At 32.0% G+C, this 14,538-nt stretch overlaps 1 protein-coding gene across 1 annotated transcript; it reads right to left on the bottom strand.

Moving 5' to 3' along the window:
* Window positions 1–161: 161 nt before the first annotated feature.
* Window positions 162–3,454, bottom strand: LOC115716648 (uncharacterized). The gene is made up of 2 exons (XM_030645495.2): window positions 3,189–3,454; window positions 162–1,073 (listed from the first exon to the last, which is right to left on the bottom strand). Exons 1-2 carry the CDS (start codon window positions 3,437–3,439, stop codon window positions 467–469), a joined length of 858 nt encoding a protein of 285 aa, XP_030501355.2. The 5' UTR covers window positions 3,440–3,454; the 3' UTR covers window positions 162–466.
* Window positions 3,455–14,538: the final 11,084 nt, after the last annotated feature.

The raw sequence follows: 14,538 nt of genomic DNA on the forward strand, positions 1-14,538 counted from the left end.
CCACAACCGCCAATCTTCTTAGGACTCTAAATTACAAATTTCTAAGACAATGGCAAAAGTTCAACTTCAATCTATCCGGGCACTTTACAACCTTTCCTTAGTGCTTACATGTTCGTACGTGTACACAACAATGATAAATGAAACCTAAATGACAGAGATAGTAATCACAACAATAAATTTCAAAGTTGTATAGGGGAGAAATTATAGCTCTGAGTGATTGGGACTTAACATCATTTGATGAAATGAAATTAATCCCATCTAAGTCAAGAGATACAATGGCAACAGCAAGAATGAAACATGCATGATGATGCAAGAATCATTGGAACAAGCATTGCCAGGGATGTCAGAAAAAGGATAAGGAGATATTAATGTAATGTAACAAGTTAAACAGTAAGAACAGAAAAAACATTAAACAATGACAAAATCCTGCCTATACCCGATAGATGCTAGGAAAAGGTCATCCACCCTACTCATTTTCTTCATCATCTTGTGTGTCATCAGCACTTAACAGATGACTAAGCACAACTTTTTTCTTTTTCGGTTCTACTGTGGCTTCCTTAGAGTCGTCTTCATCACTCTTTCTCTTCAAACCTTGATCCTCTATTTCAACATGTGCAGATTCAGCAGCTTCACTACAAGAATTATCTTCTTTCTTTTCAAATGACTGCTGATTAGATTCCTCAGCTTTCAGTTCATCTCTATGATCAGGTTTAAAAGATGAGGTTTTACATTCCTCCAAATATGAGCGAATTTCATCATTGCTTGCTAAATCAAGAGGGGTCTTCCCTGCTTTTGTCTTCAAACTGAGATTTGCACCTTTCTTTACCAAATATTTGACAAGTTCTAGGTGAGACCCTTGGACAGCATAGTGTAGAGGAGACAAGCCCTTCCGAGTGATAGCTTTGATGGAAGCACCAGATGAAAGAAGGGTCCGAACAACTTCAAGATGTCCCTTCTGGGCAGCAAAGTGTATTGCGCCCATATCATCCATGGCACTAGCACCAATATCTCCCCCATGCTTGCAAAGATAACTCACAACATCGGTTTTTCCAGACCATGCAGCCAGATGAAGTCTGTTGACCAATTTGCTTGTTAAAGAAAAAAAAGATTCATGATTGAAGTGCTAACGTAGGAACCAGCAATAAAAAGAAACAGTATAACTTAAATAGTCATGACACACAATAAACATGAAACATTTCTTTTTCATTTTAAAAGAAACAAAAATCAAAGTACCCAATAGGGATAGCTCAAATGGTCAAGTATGTAGTTTGCTTCCATAATGTCTTGGATTCAAATCTCTCTTGGTACCTAGCAATTGTTGTAGTATCCTAATCCTAGTCCCAAAATATTGTAAGGATAGCCAAGACGCCTAGTTTAAAAATCAAATAATAATAATAATAACGCGTAGAAATGCAAGAACTACCAATATAGAGATTATTTGGTGTATATACATAAAACAATCACTGCAGGTGTGGTTGCTTTCTTTACCAAAAGAATCTTTCAAGAGATATTTATGCTGAGCAAGTTAGAGCCAGAACCAGAAGTACCCAGAAGCCTGTTAATTTTCCAATGGTGTGTGATAATATAACACTATCTGGTGTCTGAAACAATTTGTGACAATCCACTCCATTATATCATCATCAACAACCACTAAACTAGACTCTGATGACTTCCAATAAGATTCACTTATGTGAGGTGTAAAAGGATTAAAACTAATTCAGATTAGTTGTACAGCTGTTGTACTGGTTTTGTGTGTTGCTATTGGTCAAATCTATTTTGGCTGTTAAGAGAACAGTAGTGTACATAATTTGGTTTGTGTACAAGGTAGAGTTAGTCTGGGGCGAAGTGGAGATTGGCTGTCTCGAATAAGGCACTGTAATTGAATTGTTCTCTTGTTTGAGACTAGGAGTTGAAAAGAAAGAAAAGAAAGAAAAAAAAAAAGGTTGTATTGGGCACTGGTTGGGTTCTATAAGAGTCCCTGCAAAAACTGAAATTGGATTTTAATTTTTGAAAATCTCTAGTTTCATGTGACTCCTCTAAGATTGGTAATAAAAAAGGACCTGCAAGTGTGGGGTCTTTAAGCCAATCCGCTATATATGTTGAAAGGAAAACTCTTGTTCTGCACTATCTTAGAGGCAATGTTTTTGCTAGAAAAGTTAAATTTATATATCTTTAAAATTATACCAATAAACTTACTTTCTTGTGTTATTGTTATAAAAAGATACTAGATCAGAACACATAAGGACCAACTAAAACTCTTCTATAAAGCTGTATCAATAAACTGGCACTAGCCGCACTACCCTCAATCTAGGAGAGTACACAGTTAATTGATTCAAGAGGATCTCCTCCACAAAAAACCAATCCAAAACTGTTCTAGACTAATTGTCTCCTTAACAACATCTATTGCCCCAAATGTATCTATACAATTAATCAAATGTATTTAAACTCAACCAACTAACTGTAAAAACAACTACCCATACGGCTATCTCTTATGTACAGATCACTTATCATGGTATATTTGTTTCAATGGTCATGTACAATGGAGCTAAAAAAGTCAGAAAAAACTAGTCCCCTTGAGCCATCTGAATGCTAGTTGGTATGTCACCAAACGGATGTTTTCCATTTCAATGAACAAAATCAAAACTCTCTAGTACACATCTATTCCCTTCCTAACTCAACACGCGTAAGTAACTCCAATCCTTCATCTATAAATTATAAATAAGAAAACTGCACAAGAACGCAAGGGTGTCTTCTTAGTTTCAACAACAAACCTCCTACTCACTATTCACTAAGAATCTGAAAATAAAAAACAAAATCTTTCACAATCTTAAAACCCAAAGGCCATAACAATTTATACTTTCTGCTATTTATTAACATCATATGACCATAAAATAGCCAAGATAGCAACACCCATCATCTCGAACTTCTTACTAAGAAACCCATCACACAAGAATTACTTGACGAAGTTCAAAGGTTGAATTTTGGTACAAGTGACTGTAAGTAGGCAACAGACAAAACCCTTAATTACATAACTAGAAACCGAAAAATGAACAGATACACTATCCACCATTATTTGAAGGAAGTTTCAACTAAGAATATAACAATTGAAGCGTAGATGGAAAAGAAAGAAAAAACAAAATGACATGAAATCAAACAATGTATGAAGGTAAAAGAGGAACAAAGGATACGGAGTTCTGGAGTGCTTATCTCGAGAATTGATGGACAAAGGATCAGCAGCGAGTATTGACTGAACAGCGCTTAGGTCGCCCGACCTCGCCGCCGAGTGGAGCTCTTCCCCCTTCTTGCTCATCTTACTTTCCCAGTTCTTCCCCGCCTTTTTTTGGGATGTTGCTGAAATTGAATAGTACTGAAAATAAAAATAACAGCATCTGTGTATATGGAACCGGATATTGATTACGCTAATGACATTATTACTCATAAGTAATGAGAATAAAGTGAGGTAATCATTCCTTATATATATACATCTATATATATATATACTAGGTGATTGTACGTCAAACGTAGTGTTAGTTTTATTTAATATTTTAGTTTTTTTATTTGAATTAATAATTAAAATAGTATAATTATTTGAACGATTTGTTTTATAAAAATAAAATATGTGTCAGTATATTTAGTAAGTAAAATATAGTTGTGTTATAATAATGTATGTTATTAATAGTAAAATGTACATTAATCTTCTAATTGAAAAAAATTCTGTTATCTCATTTCATATCTAATAATAGCTACACAACTATATATTTATAGACTTTCACATTCTTTGCAAATTACTAATAAGCACCAATAATATTTTCATATTCTAATATTTTTCAACCTTCTCCTCTTGGTGGTAAAATTAAAAATAAAACTAAAAATAAGCACAAACATATAAGGTAAATACTAATTACAGCCCATTTTATTTTTTTTATTATTATTTTTTTAAGCCCAAGCCCAAAAATCTCTAAGCCAACACAATCAATCTTCTTTTATATTATCTTTTCTAAATATTTTATCTATATTTTTCTTTTTTAAAAAATAAATGAAAAAAATTATTAATATTCTCCCAAGATAGGTTTATTAGAGAGATATGTGGTTAAGATGATTTTTTTAATTTAAAAAGAGATTATTAATATTTAAAAGATTGTTTAATTTTTTGGTTTAATTATTGGGTTTATTTGTTAACGGGAGATCAAACTTAATCGTTGAATTTAACAGAATATTCTTTTATTTTTAAGTATATTTTGTTAAACCAAGAAATGCCGTTAGATAGACACTTTTAATATATAAAGATATATACTAGTAAAAAGTTACGTGCGAGGCACGTACACTAAATTTTATGCTAGGTATTTTTTATTATATTTAAAGGTAATACACTTAAAAATGTTTATCTCATCTTGGTTCAACCCAATTTTATGTTGTTCCCATAGGATTGTGTGTTAGATATGAGCTTAGAAGAATAGTATTCGTTAGAATGGGTGCCAGCAATGGCGGTGCTGATGTGAGTTTTATCTTCTGGAAAAAATCTAGCTACTCCGACATTACAATTACACCTAGCCTTTCAAAATGAGCATCATAAAAAATTCAAGGATTATAAATTGAAAAGGATATCTTGTTACTTTTGGTGTGCCCAACAAACTCTCTAACGGATGACATTATATTTTGCATATCCCAAAGCTGTTTAAAAGTAAAACAATATAGCAAGGGAATAGAAGACTTACTCAAATAAATAATTACTTGAGCAACAAAGGATAACTCGCTAATAGAACACTGAATATTACACCCAAATAAACAAAAAGTGAGGAATCGCAGCAGAGAGGCCATGAATCACAGCATAGAAGATAAGACAATAATTCAATAGCAATATAGGGCTTGAGGGTTTGAGATTTAGAAAAAGAAATTATAAATGATTATCCTAAATAATCACGATTGGTTGCTCATCCTTTTGGGGTTAGTTATTTTATTGAGAATTTTCAGAGATTGTGTTTCCGGTTAGGTTTATACGATTAAAATTTAAAAGTAATATTAATGTATTTAAAAATTAATATTAAAATACATCTTCATAAAAAAAAATTATTATTTTTGAATAGAAAATTATTTTTAAAAAAAGTTACCCATAAATTTCTCATAAACCCGATTAAAATTTAAAAGTAATATTAATTTATTTAAAAATTAATATTAAAATACATCTTAATAAAAAAAAATATATATTATTTTTGAATAGAAAATTATTTTAAAAAAAATTTATCCATGAATTTCTCATAAACGCAAGAATTCAGTTATATAGGCACACTTTATATAGAATAGATATATATATATATATTTTTGACAAATGAATTTACGACGTATATGTCCGCTACCGGCGCTGGAACCTCCTCGAAGCAGGATAGCTCATCGTCTAACCGCAGAGCATACTTCGCCAAGCCATGGGCCACTAAATTCTCAGAGCGAGCCACATGGGACAAAACTGCCCCCGAAAATTTAGACAATAAAGCTATAACATCTTCAAACAATGCTCCTAGCTCGTTGAAATACTTCTTCCCTTTGTTAATGGTCGTCACCAAAGCTAACGAATCTGAATAAACTGCATGAATTTGAAGACCACACACATGAGCCCAATTAAGACCAACCAACAGGGCTAAAGTTTCAGCCTGTAACACTGAAATTCCACCTGAAACAACATCAGACCACAAAATTGTAATTAGAACATTACCAATCTGATTAAAACACTTAAAACCAAAAAAAAATTAAACTATGTCCCCCTATGAAGTACTTTAACTAGCCAAAGGGAAACCCTTTGGCTAGTAGTAACTTAACTCATATATTTTACTTCGTAATCATCTTAGAGTTACTATTCCTTCCTAAACCTAAATAATTTTTATATGATATCTAGAAATTACAAAATCTTTATAATTCTCCCATACCTGGACTATCAACATTTCTTTTGGAATTATCACACTAATAAAATTCGCAACAAATAATATTTTAAAGTACCCACTATGACTAACCTTTGAGTGATTTACTTAACGCAGCGTGGACTCTATTATCTTCAGACAATACAACCGCACCTAATCCAACTATACTCGTGGTGCTCAATACAGCTGCATCCACCATAAGTTTAGAGTATAACCTCTCTTCTTGAGCACTTGTAGAAATTCCAGCTGAAGCTCCCCTACTCCTTCCATTAGTTTGGGAACTTTTTTTGGGGCCCTCCTTCATTGAAAAAATCGACTCATAATAACTAATTATCCACTCAACCACAAATTGTGGTTGTCTTATCTGTTGACCATGAGTAATCTTATTCCTTTCAGTCCATAAATCCCAGGAACAGATAATGAACTTTGCAAAGGCCTCTCTTTCCACTACCTCAGAAGCATAAAGTAAAACATTCTTGAAATCAATCTCTTCTTTTACTTCATGTAGAAAAGAGAATTCCATAAGATTCCAAATGTCTTGTGCAACAGGACACCAGAAGATTGCATGAGCATTCTGTTAGAATTTATTTTACCAGGATCTTAGATCTACTCACAAGTATGTTGTTTAACACCCTAAATATGAACTTTCTAAAATGATAAATAAACACATATAAAGTTAAGAAAACCTTACATTGATGCAGCGGAATTAATGTCTCCTTCCACTCAGATCTCTAACCCTTGTATCCTTTCTGTCGCAGAGTATTATCAAGATCTGAGCCCGAATGTCCTTCTCTTTGTGTGTGATCCTTCACAGCCTTCCCGAATGATTGAGTTACCACTTGCTGTGTGTGGGCACTTACTCTATCACCAAGGTTCGAAATATAGAAGAAGAAAAGAGAAAGGGGATTTCGGCTATAGAAGAGAAAGTGAAGGCTCAGTTTTTCTGAAGAGAGAATTTTCTGACATCACTTTCTATTTATAGGCAACTACTAGGTCTAGGTTAGGAATTATTTGGCATTAAAATAATGAAAATATCAATTTGAAAAACCACTTTTAGTGGCCGGCCATGGTGTGTAATGGGCCCCACTTAGTTTTTGCAGTTTTCACAAATTTTATTTCTATTTTCTCAAAAATGCCAATTTTCCAATTCTAACCATTTAAATGCCAAAACTAATTATTTAATAACTAAAATAGATTATTAAATAATATTGTCATTTAATTTAATTATTAATTAGACATACAAAGTCTATTAATAAATAAATAAACCTAGAATCTCTTTTCTTTACAATTTCGCCCCTACTTAGTGAAAATTCACAAATTAGACATAGTCTAACTTTAGAATTATAATTGATTAATCACAAATCAATTATTGAGTCTTACAAGCCGTATATTCTCAACTAGAATGGGGACCATGGATCTATATGCTGAGCTTCCAATAAGTGAACCGAATTTACTAAGTAAATTACTACTTATTAATTCTTCGTTGAATCCACTCTTAGAACTTAGAATTGCACTCTCAAACTTATATAGAGCATATTATATGTTCCACGATATAGATATGCTATCTCATTTAACCATTGTTATAATCTTATTGTGATCAAAGATCCTCTATATAGATGATTTACATCGAGATGGGATAATTTTACCGTTCTCACCCCTCAATGTATTTTGCCCCTTAAAACACTTAGCTACCTGTAAATGATGTTTAGTGATCTGAGAACTAGTCACTTAAACAAGAGTTCATCCATTTACTTCAATTTAGCTAAGCTCGAAGGGAATCATCACTTGACTTCTATACACCAGTAGAAGCTATAGATTCCATATTTATGTTCAGCACTCCCACTCAATCATACTATTATGTTCCCAAAATATATGTATCACCCTGACCCAAAAGTAGGCTTAACTAATAAATCAAAGAACATGAATAGTACTCCTGAGTTGAGCCTAAGCATATCAGGATTTAGATTCTTTTAATCTTAAGATCAACTATTGATATTGACTTGGAAAGATATAACGGTAAGTTTATAATATCTTAACTAAGTTGCAATATCGGTCCAGTCCAATGTATACTCCATACATTCGAAACTAGTATACTTTACTAATGTCCTGGAAAGAACATAACACTTACTCCAAGTGTAAATACACATCATCGCTGATTATCACATTAGTGTAAATCCAAAACACTGGTGAAACAGGGACTTAGTCTTTTGATTCACATGATCACAGTCACATTCCATTGTGTTGACGATACTGTAATTGTGAATAAACATATGATCTGGATTTAACTGATTTTGTGTATAAATGTAATAAACATATTAAACCATTAGCATGTAAAATTCATGCAAACATGAATCACTTCAAATTTCTTGTATTGATAACTAATCAGATTGTAAACGGGTTTTATTTAGGGCACAAAACCCAACACATTCGACTCTCCTCCGAACCCACACAGCTGGCAAGAGGTACTGGATGCGATATTTCGTCTAAATAAACCATTTCGCGTTGGTAGAATCTCGTGATAACCCCTCCACGCAAAATGTAAAATTTTCCTTGGAATTTTCAACCCCCAGAATTGTTTCCACCACAATGAGAACACATCACTAGCAGAAGAAGGTTGAAACTTATCTACAGTCATTGCAAGATTGTACCCACTCCCCACAGAGTAACTATCATGATTTGTATAGTGCCAGAACCACGAATCCTCATGATTAAATAGACTTGGTATGGAAAGAATACATTCTGCGTCAGATACATTGAAATATTAATTTACTACTTCATTATTCCATTTCCCTAGTGACTCAATAATATCTGACAGTCTTGCCACCTCATACGTAGGGCGCGAACTTGGAAGAAACGAAGGAGGTCTGGGCAACTAAGGGTCTCTAAAAGTCCTAGTATTCATACCATTGCCAATACTTCGTCGTAGCCCTTTTAATAATAGATCTCTTCCCCATATGATTCCTTGCCACGTAGATGATGGATAGAAACCCTTGTGTGCCTCTAGGATGTTAGATATTCTAAAATATCTTGCTTTACTTGTGCCAAAAGTGATGATGGGTTCATTAAGATGCGCCATGCTTGGTTGGCCAAAAGAGCTTGATTATACTGGCTAAAAACGTCTAAAACCCAAACCGCCATCAGTCTTCGGTTTACAAATCTTATGCCAAGCCCTCCAATGAACTTTTTGCTTATTATCAACTGAGCCCCACCAATATCGTGCTATTAATCTTTCTATCTCTTCCCAAATGCCTTCTGGGATTTTAAAACATGCCATTTGATAAGTAGGCATTGCTTGGACTACCGCTTTCACTAGAATCTCTTTACCCCCTTGTGAGAATAGTTTGGCCTGATATTCATTTAGCTTTTTCCATATTTTATCCTTAATTGGTCTGAATATTGGATTTTTGTTTTTCCCTCCTATCATGGGAAGACCCAAATACTTTTCTATAGCATGTGTTATTCTCATATTTAATGCTTCTGCAAAGAGTTTTCGCGTTTCCTCAGGAGTATTTGACGAAAAATACAGAATAGATTTGTTAAAATTTATAACCTAAATCAAATAGCAACACTTAAGTTACGGCAAAATAAATTATCAACCCAAAGAATGTAGGTTATTTTAGTAAAAAATATATCACCTACTTTGTTACAAAGAACTTATAACATATTAAATCAAAAACATTACCTGTCCTGAGCATCGCGAATATAATGCAAAAATTTGTTGAATTGTATGCAAAGAACCCTCATTTGCATCTAAGAAGAGTAGACTATCATCGGGAAAGAATAGATGGCTTATACTGGGAGCCTCTCTTGCAACTTTCAGCCCAAAAATTTCTTTCTTTGATTCTGCCTGCTTAATTAGCGAGGAGAGTCCTTCCGCACATATTAAGAAAAGATAGGGAGAAAGTGGGTCCCCTTGTCTTAAACCTCTCGTTGGCACCACTTCACCATGAATAAAATCATTGATTTGAAATGAATAACGAATAGATGAAACACATTTCAAGACTATATTCACCCATTCGGTCTTAAAACCCATTTTTAACATCATTTTCTCAATAAACTTCCATTCTACTCTGTCATAGGCTTTACTCATATCCAACTTCATTGCTACGTAACTTCGCCTTCCGACTTTTCTTGCTTTTAAATTATGAAGGCACTCATAGGCAATAAGGACATTATCTGTTATGAGTCTTCCTGGGATAAAAGCACTTTGGTTCTCACTAATTAACAGTGGTAACAGATTTTTGAGTCTATTTATGAGGACTTTGGAGATTATTTTATATAATACATTACATAAACTAATCGGTCTAAATTCACTAATCGATTCAGGTTGTTGAACTTTAGGAATAAGCGTAATTAGCGAATCATTAAGGTAATGGATTTTAATTATTTTTAATATAATGATAATTTTGTCCTTTACAATATATCTTACAAAATAATTACCATACAATATAGTTTAACTCAAAAGGGCAATTTAGTCAATTTAAGCATTCCGATTACGTTTCCTAATAAAGTAAACAAGATAAATCACTTCCATTTCCAAAAAAAATTCAGTAAACAATATATTACAAATATTGATTTCGATTATTTTTCATTTATTCCGTTACATTTCTCCATTAATTTATTTTGATTCTGAATACTGTATCGTAAACATGCCATAATAGTGGTAGAGTACTTTTAGCAATTTTCTTTAAATAAATATAAAAATTTGGAAAATTATAATAAATGCCCCGAATCATAGAATTATGTTAGTAAATAATAATATTCTTATTTTAAGACTATGGTATATATCTATATTAGTTTTGTTGAAATCTTTTTTATTTGAAAGTTATATCGATATTTTTAATTTTTTATGAGTTATTATGGGTTATTGGTATATAGATTTTGTTGTACAGTATAATTTTGTTTTGTTGTATAGTATATTATAATTCTTAGATAATATTTATTTCTTATTCTGCTATATATAATAGTGGTATATAATTTTTTTAGTATAATAATAATATTTTAATGTATGTATATAATTTTATTGACATGCTACATATATTTACTTATTATTTTTATATATTTTAATTGTATGATATATATTTATTTTAAATAACATTTAATTAGTTTATATTTTATTATATACAATGGTAGTATATAATTTTATTGTCATGTTATATATATTTTAATTGTGATATATAATTTAATTAGTATAGTATATGTTAACGCAGATTTTCGTTAACCAAATTTGAGCCTAAATGATAAACTTGCACAGAAAAATAAAAACAGTAAAGAAAAGAAAATGAACACAAAGGCTTTTTACGTAGTTTTGCAGTTAAAATTCTGCATATTCCACGAGTCAATCTTATTAGATTTCTGATAGTTTTTCAGGGCCTTTTTCTTATGATTTTTTCGTCCCTTTTCCAGTATAACTTACCATTATTTATAATCACATAGTAGGTCGTTAATTATAGAGTTGAATGTAATCTTTATAACAATTATCTCCTAAAAATGGGGGTTTTTGTTGGAATATATTTTGCCAGGATCTAGATTTACTAACAAGTATGTTTTTTAAACATCCTAATATGAATTTCTAAAACGATGAAAATAAACACATAAAAGGTATGAGAAACCTTACAGTGGTTGCAACGGAATTAAATGACTCCTTCCGCTCAGATCTCTAACCCTTGTTTCCTTTCTGTAGAAGAGTATCACCAAGATCTGAGCCCGATTCTCCTTGTTGATTGGATTCTTCACAGTCTTACATACTATGATTGAGGACCAACTTATTATGTGTGGGCATGCACTCAATCACTAATGGCTGAATATATTTTGTGAAGAAAGGCTTAGGTATTTCAAAAATTCAAGAGGAAGAAGAAGAAGGAATAGGTTTCATCAGAAAGCTAGGTTTTTAACTTTGGAGGCATTAGTTGGATGATGAGACATTAGCTATCCTTTTATACTAATTTCCATAGGGTTAGGGTTGATTTATTTTAGAATAAAAAAATTGATAAAAATAGAGTAAAATAGCACCATATGGCCGGCCACATATTGGGCCCCACTCAAGTTTAGTTTTTGCCATTTCTCTCAACTATTTTATCTAGTTTTCACAAATACCACTTTTTGCAACTTCAACCCTATAAATGCCAAGACTATTTATTTAATAATTAAAATAATGATAAAATAAAATTATCATTTATAATATTTTATTAATTAGACTCCACAAAGTCTCTTAATTAATAAATTAACCCTAAAATGTCAATTCTTCACAATAAAGCCATAACATAGTGAAAATTCCTAAACTAGACATAGTCTAATTTTAGAATTAAAATTGATTAATTAAAATCAATTGACTGAGTCTTACAAGCAGTTTGTCTCAACTAGTATGGGGACCATGGGCCTATATAACCGAGCTTCCAATAAGCAAATCTAGAACTTACCAAGTAAATTCACTAACTTATTAATTCCTCGTTGAACCACTATAGAACTTGGAATTGCACTCTCAGTTACATAGAACACTCTATATTTTCCACGATATAGATACGCTATTAATTATCCATTGTTATAATCCCAATAATCAATGATCTTCTATAGATGATTTTGTTGGAATTATTTTACCAGAATCTAGATTTACTAACAAGTATGTTTCATTAACATCCTAATATGAATTTCTAAAACAATGAAATAAACACATAAGGGTTTAAGAAAACCTTACATTGGGTGCAGCGAAATATAATGACTCCTTCCGTTCAGATCTCTAGCCCTTGATTCCTTTCTGTAGTAGAGCATTATCAAGATCTGAACCTGGATCTCTTTCTCTCCTTCTTGAGCCCGATTCTCCTTCTTGTTGATTGGATTCTTCACAGTCTTCCACACTATGATTGAGATACCACTTGATGTGTATGGGCACTCACTCTATCACTAATGGCTGAAATTATTTAGTGTGATCAAGAAAGGCTTAGTGTTTCGAATTGAAGAAGAAAGAAGAAGGAAGAGGTCTCATCTAGGTTTTTAGCTTTGGAGGCATTAGTTGGATAATGAGACCATAGCCTTCCTTTTATACTATTCTTCAATAGGGTTAGGGTTGAATTAAATGGATTAAAAAAAAGAATAAAATATTGGGCAAAAATAACATATGGCCGTACACTTTAATGAGACCAATTACTAGTTATAATTTTGCCACTTTTTCCAATCACTTATTCTTCTTTTCAATAATACCATATTTTCCAATTCAACCTTATAAATGCCAAAACTATTTATTTAATAATTAAAATAATTATCAAATAAAATTGTCATTTATGATATTTATTAATTAGACTCCATAAAGTCTCTTAATTAACAAATAAACCCCAAAACACTATTTCTTCACAATCAAGCCATAACATAGTGAAAAATTCATAAACTAGACATAGTCTAATTTTAGAATTATAATTGATTAATCAAAATCAATTAACTGAGTCTTACAAGCAGTATGGTCTCAACTAGTATGGGGACCATGGGCCTATATAACCGAGCTTCCAATAAGCAGACCCAGAACTTACCAAGTAAATTCACTGACTTATTAATTCCTTGTTGCATCCACGCATAGAACTTGAAATTGCACTCTCAGTCATATAGAATGCTCTATAAGTTCCACGATATAGATATTATCCATTGTTATAATCCCAATAATCAATGATCCTTTATAGATGATCTACATTGCATAGGGATAAAATTACCGTTACACCCTTTCAATGTATTTTATCCTTAAAACACTTGCCACCTATAAATGATATTTTAGTGAAATAAAATAATCACTAAAATGAGATCTCAATCATTTATCTCTATTTAGCAAGCTCGAAGGAAATCATCGTTTCACTTCTAAATACCTATAGAAGTTATAGATTCCATATCTATGATTAGCGCTCCCACTCAATTGTACTACCGTGTTCCTGAAATGTACGTATCACCCTGACCAAAAAGAAGGTTTAACTAACAAATCAAAGAACACGAATAACACTCTTGAAATCGAACCTAATCATGTCAGGATTAAGATCATTTGATCTAGGATCAACTAGGTGATATTGTATTGAATAGATATTACGGTAAATTTATCATATCTAATCAAAGTTTAATATCGATCCCTTCCAATGTATACTCCATACATCCGATACTGGTAAACTATACCAATGCCCTGGATAGAACATAACACTTATCCAATGTGTAAGTATACCTATCTCTGATTATCATGCCAGTCTAAATCCAGTGTACTGACAAATCAGGGAATTAAACTTTTGAACATATAATCATGATTATATTCCACTGTGTTGACAACACTATAATCATGAACAAATACATATGTTCTGGACCTAATAGAATTTATACATTAAACAATCATGAAATAAATCATGTGAACTATGCAACATAAAGTGTGATTTCTGATCTTTATTAGTAAATCTGATTTTATTGAAATGGGTTTTATTTAGCGCACAAAATCCAACAGATTTACATTGCATAGGGACAAAATTACCGTTACACCCTTTCAATGTATTTTATCCTTAAAACACTTAGCCATCTATAAATGATATTTTAGTGAACTAATATAATCACTAAAATGAGCGCTCTATCTTTTATCTCTATTTAGCCAAGCTCGAAGGAAATCATCGTTTCA

The sequence above is a fragment of the Cannabis sativa genome, chromosome 5 (assembly GCF_029168945.1).
Source record: "Cannabis sativa cultivar Pink pepper isolate KNU-18-1 chromosome 5, ASM2916894v1, whole genome shotgun sequence".
Classification (NCBI taxonomy): Eukaryota; Viridiplantae; Streptophyta; class Magnoliopsida; order Rosales; family Cannabaceae; genus Cannabis; species Cannabis sativa.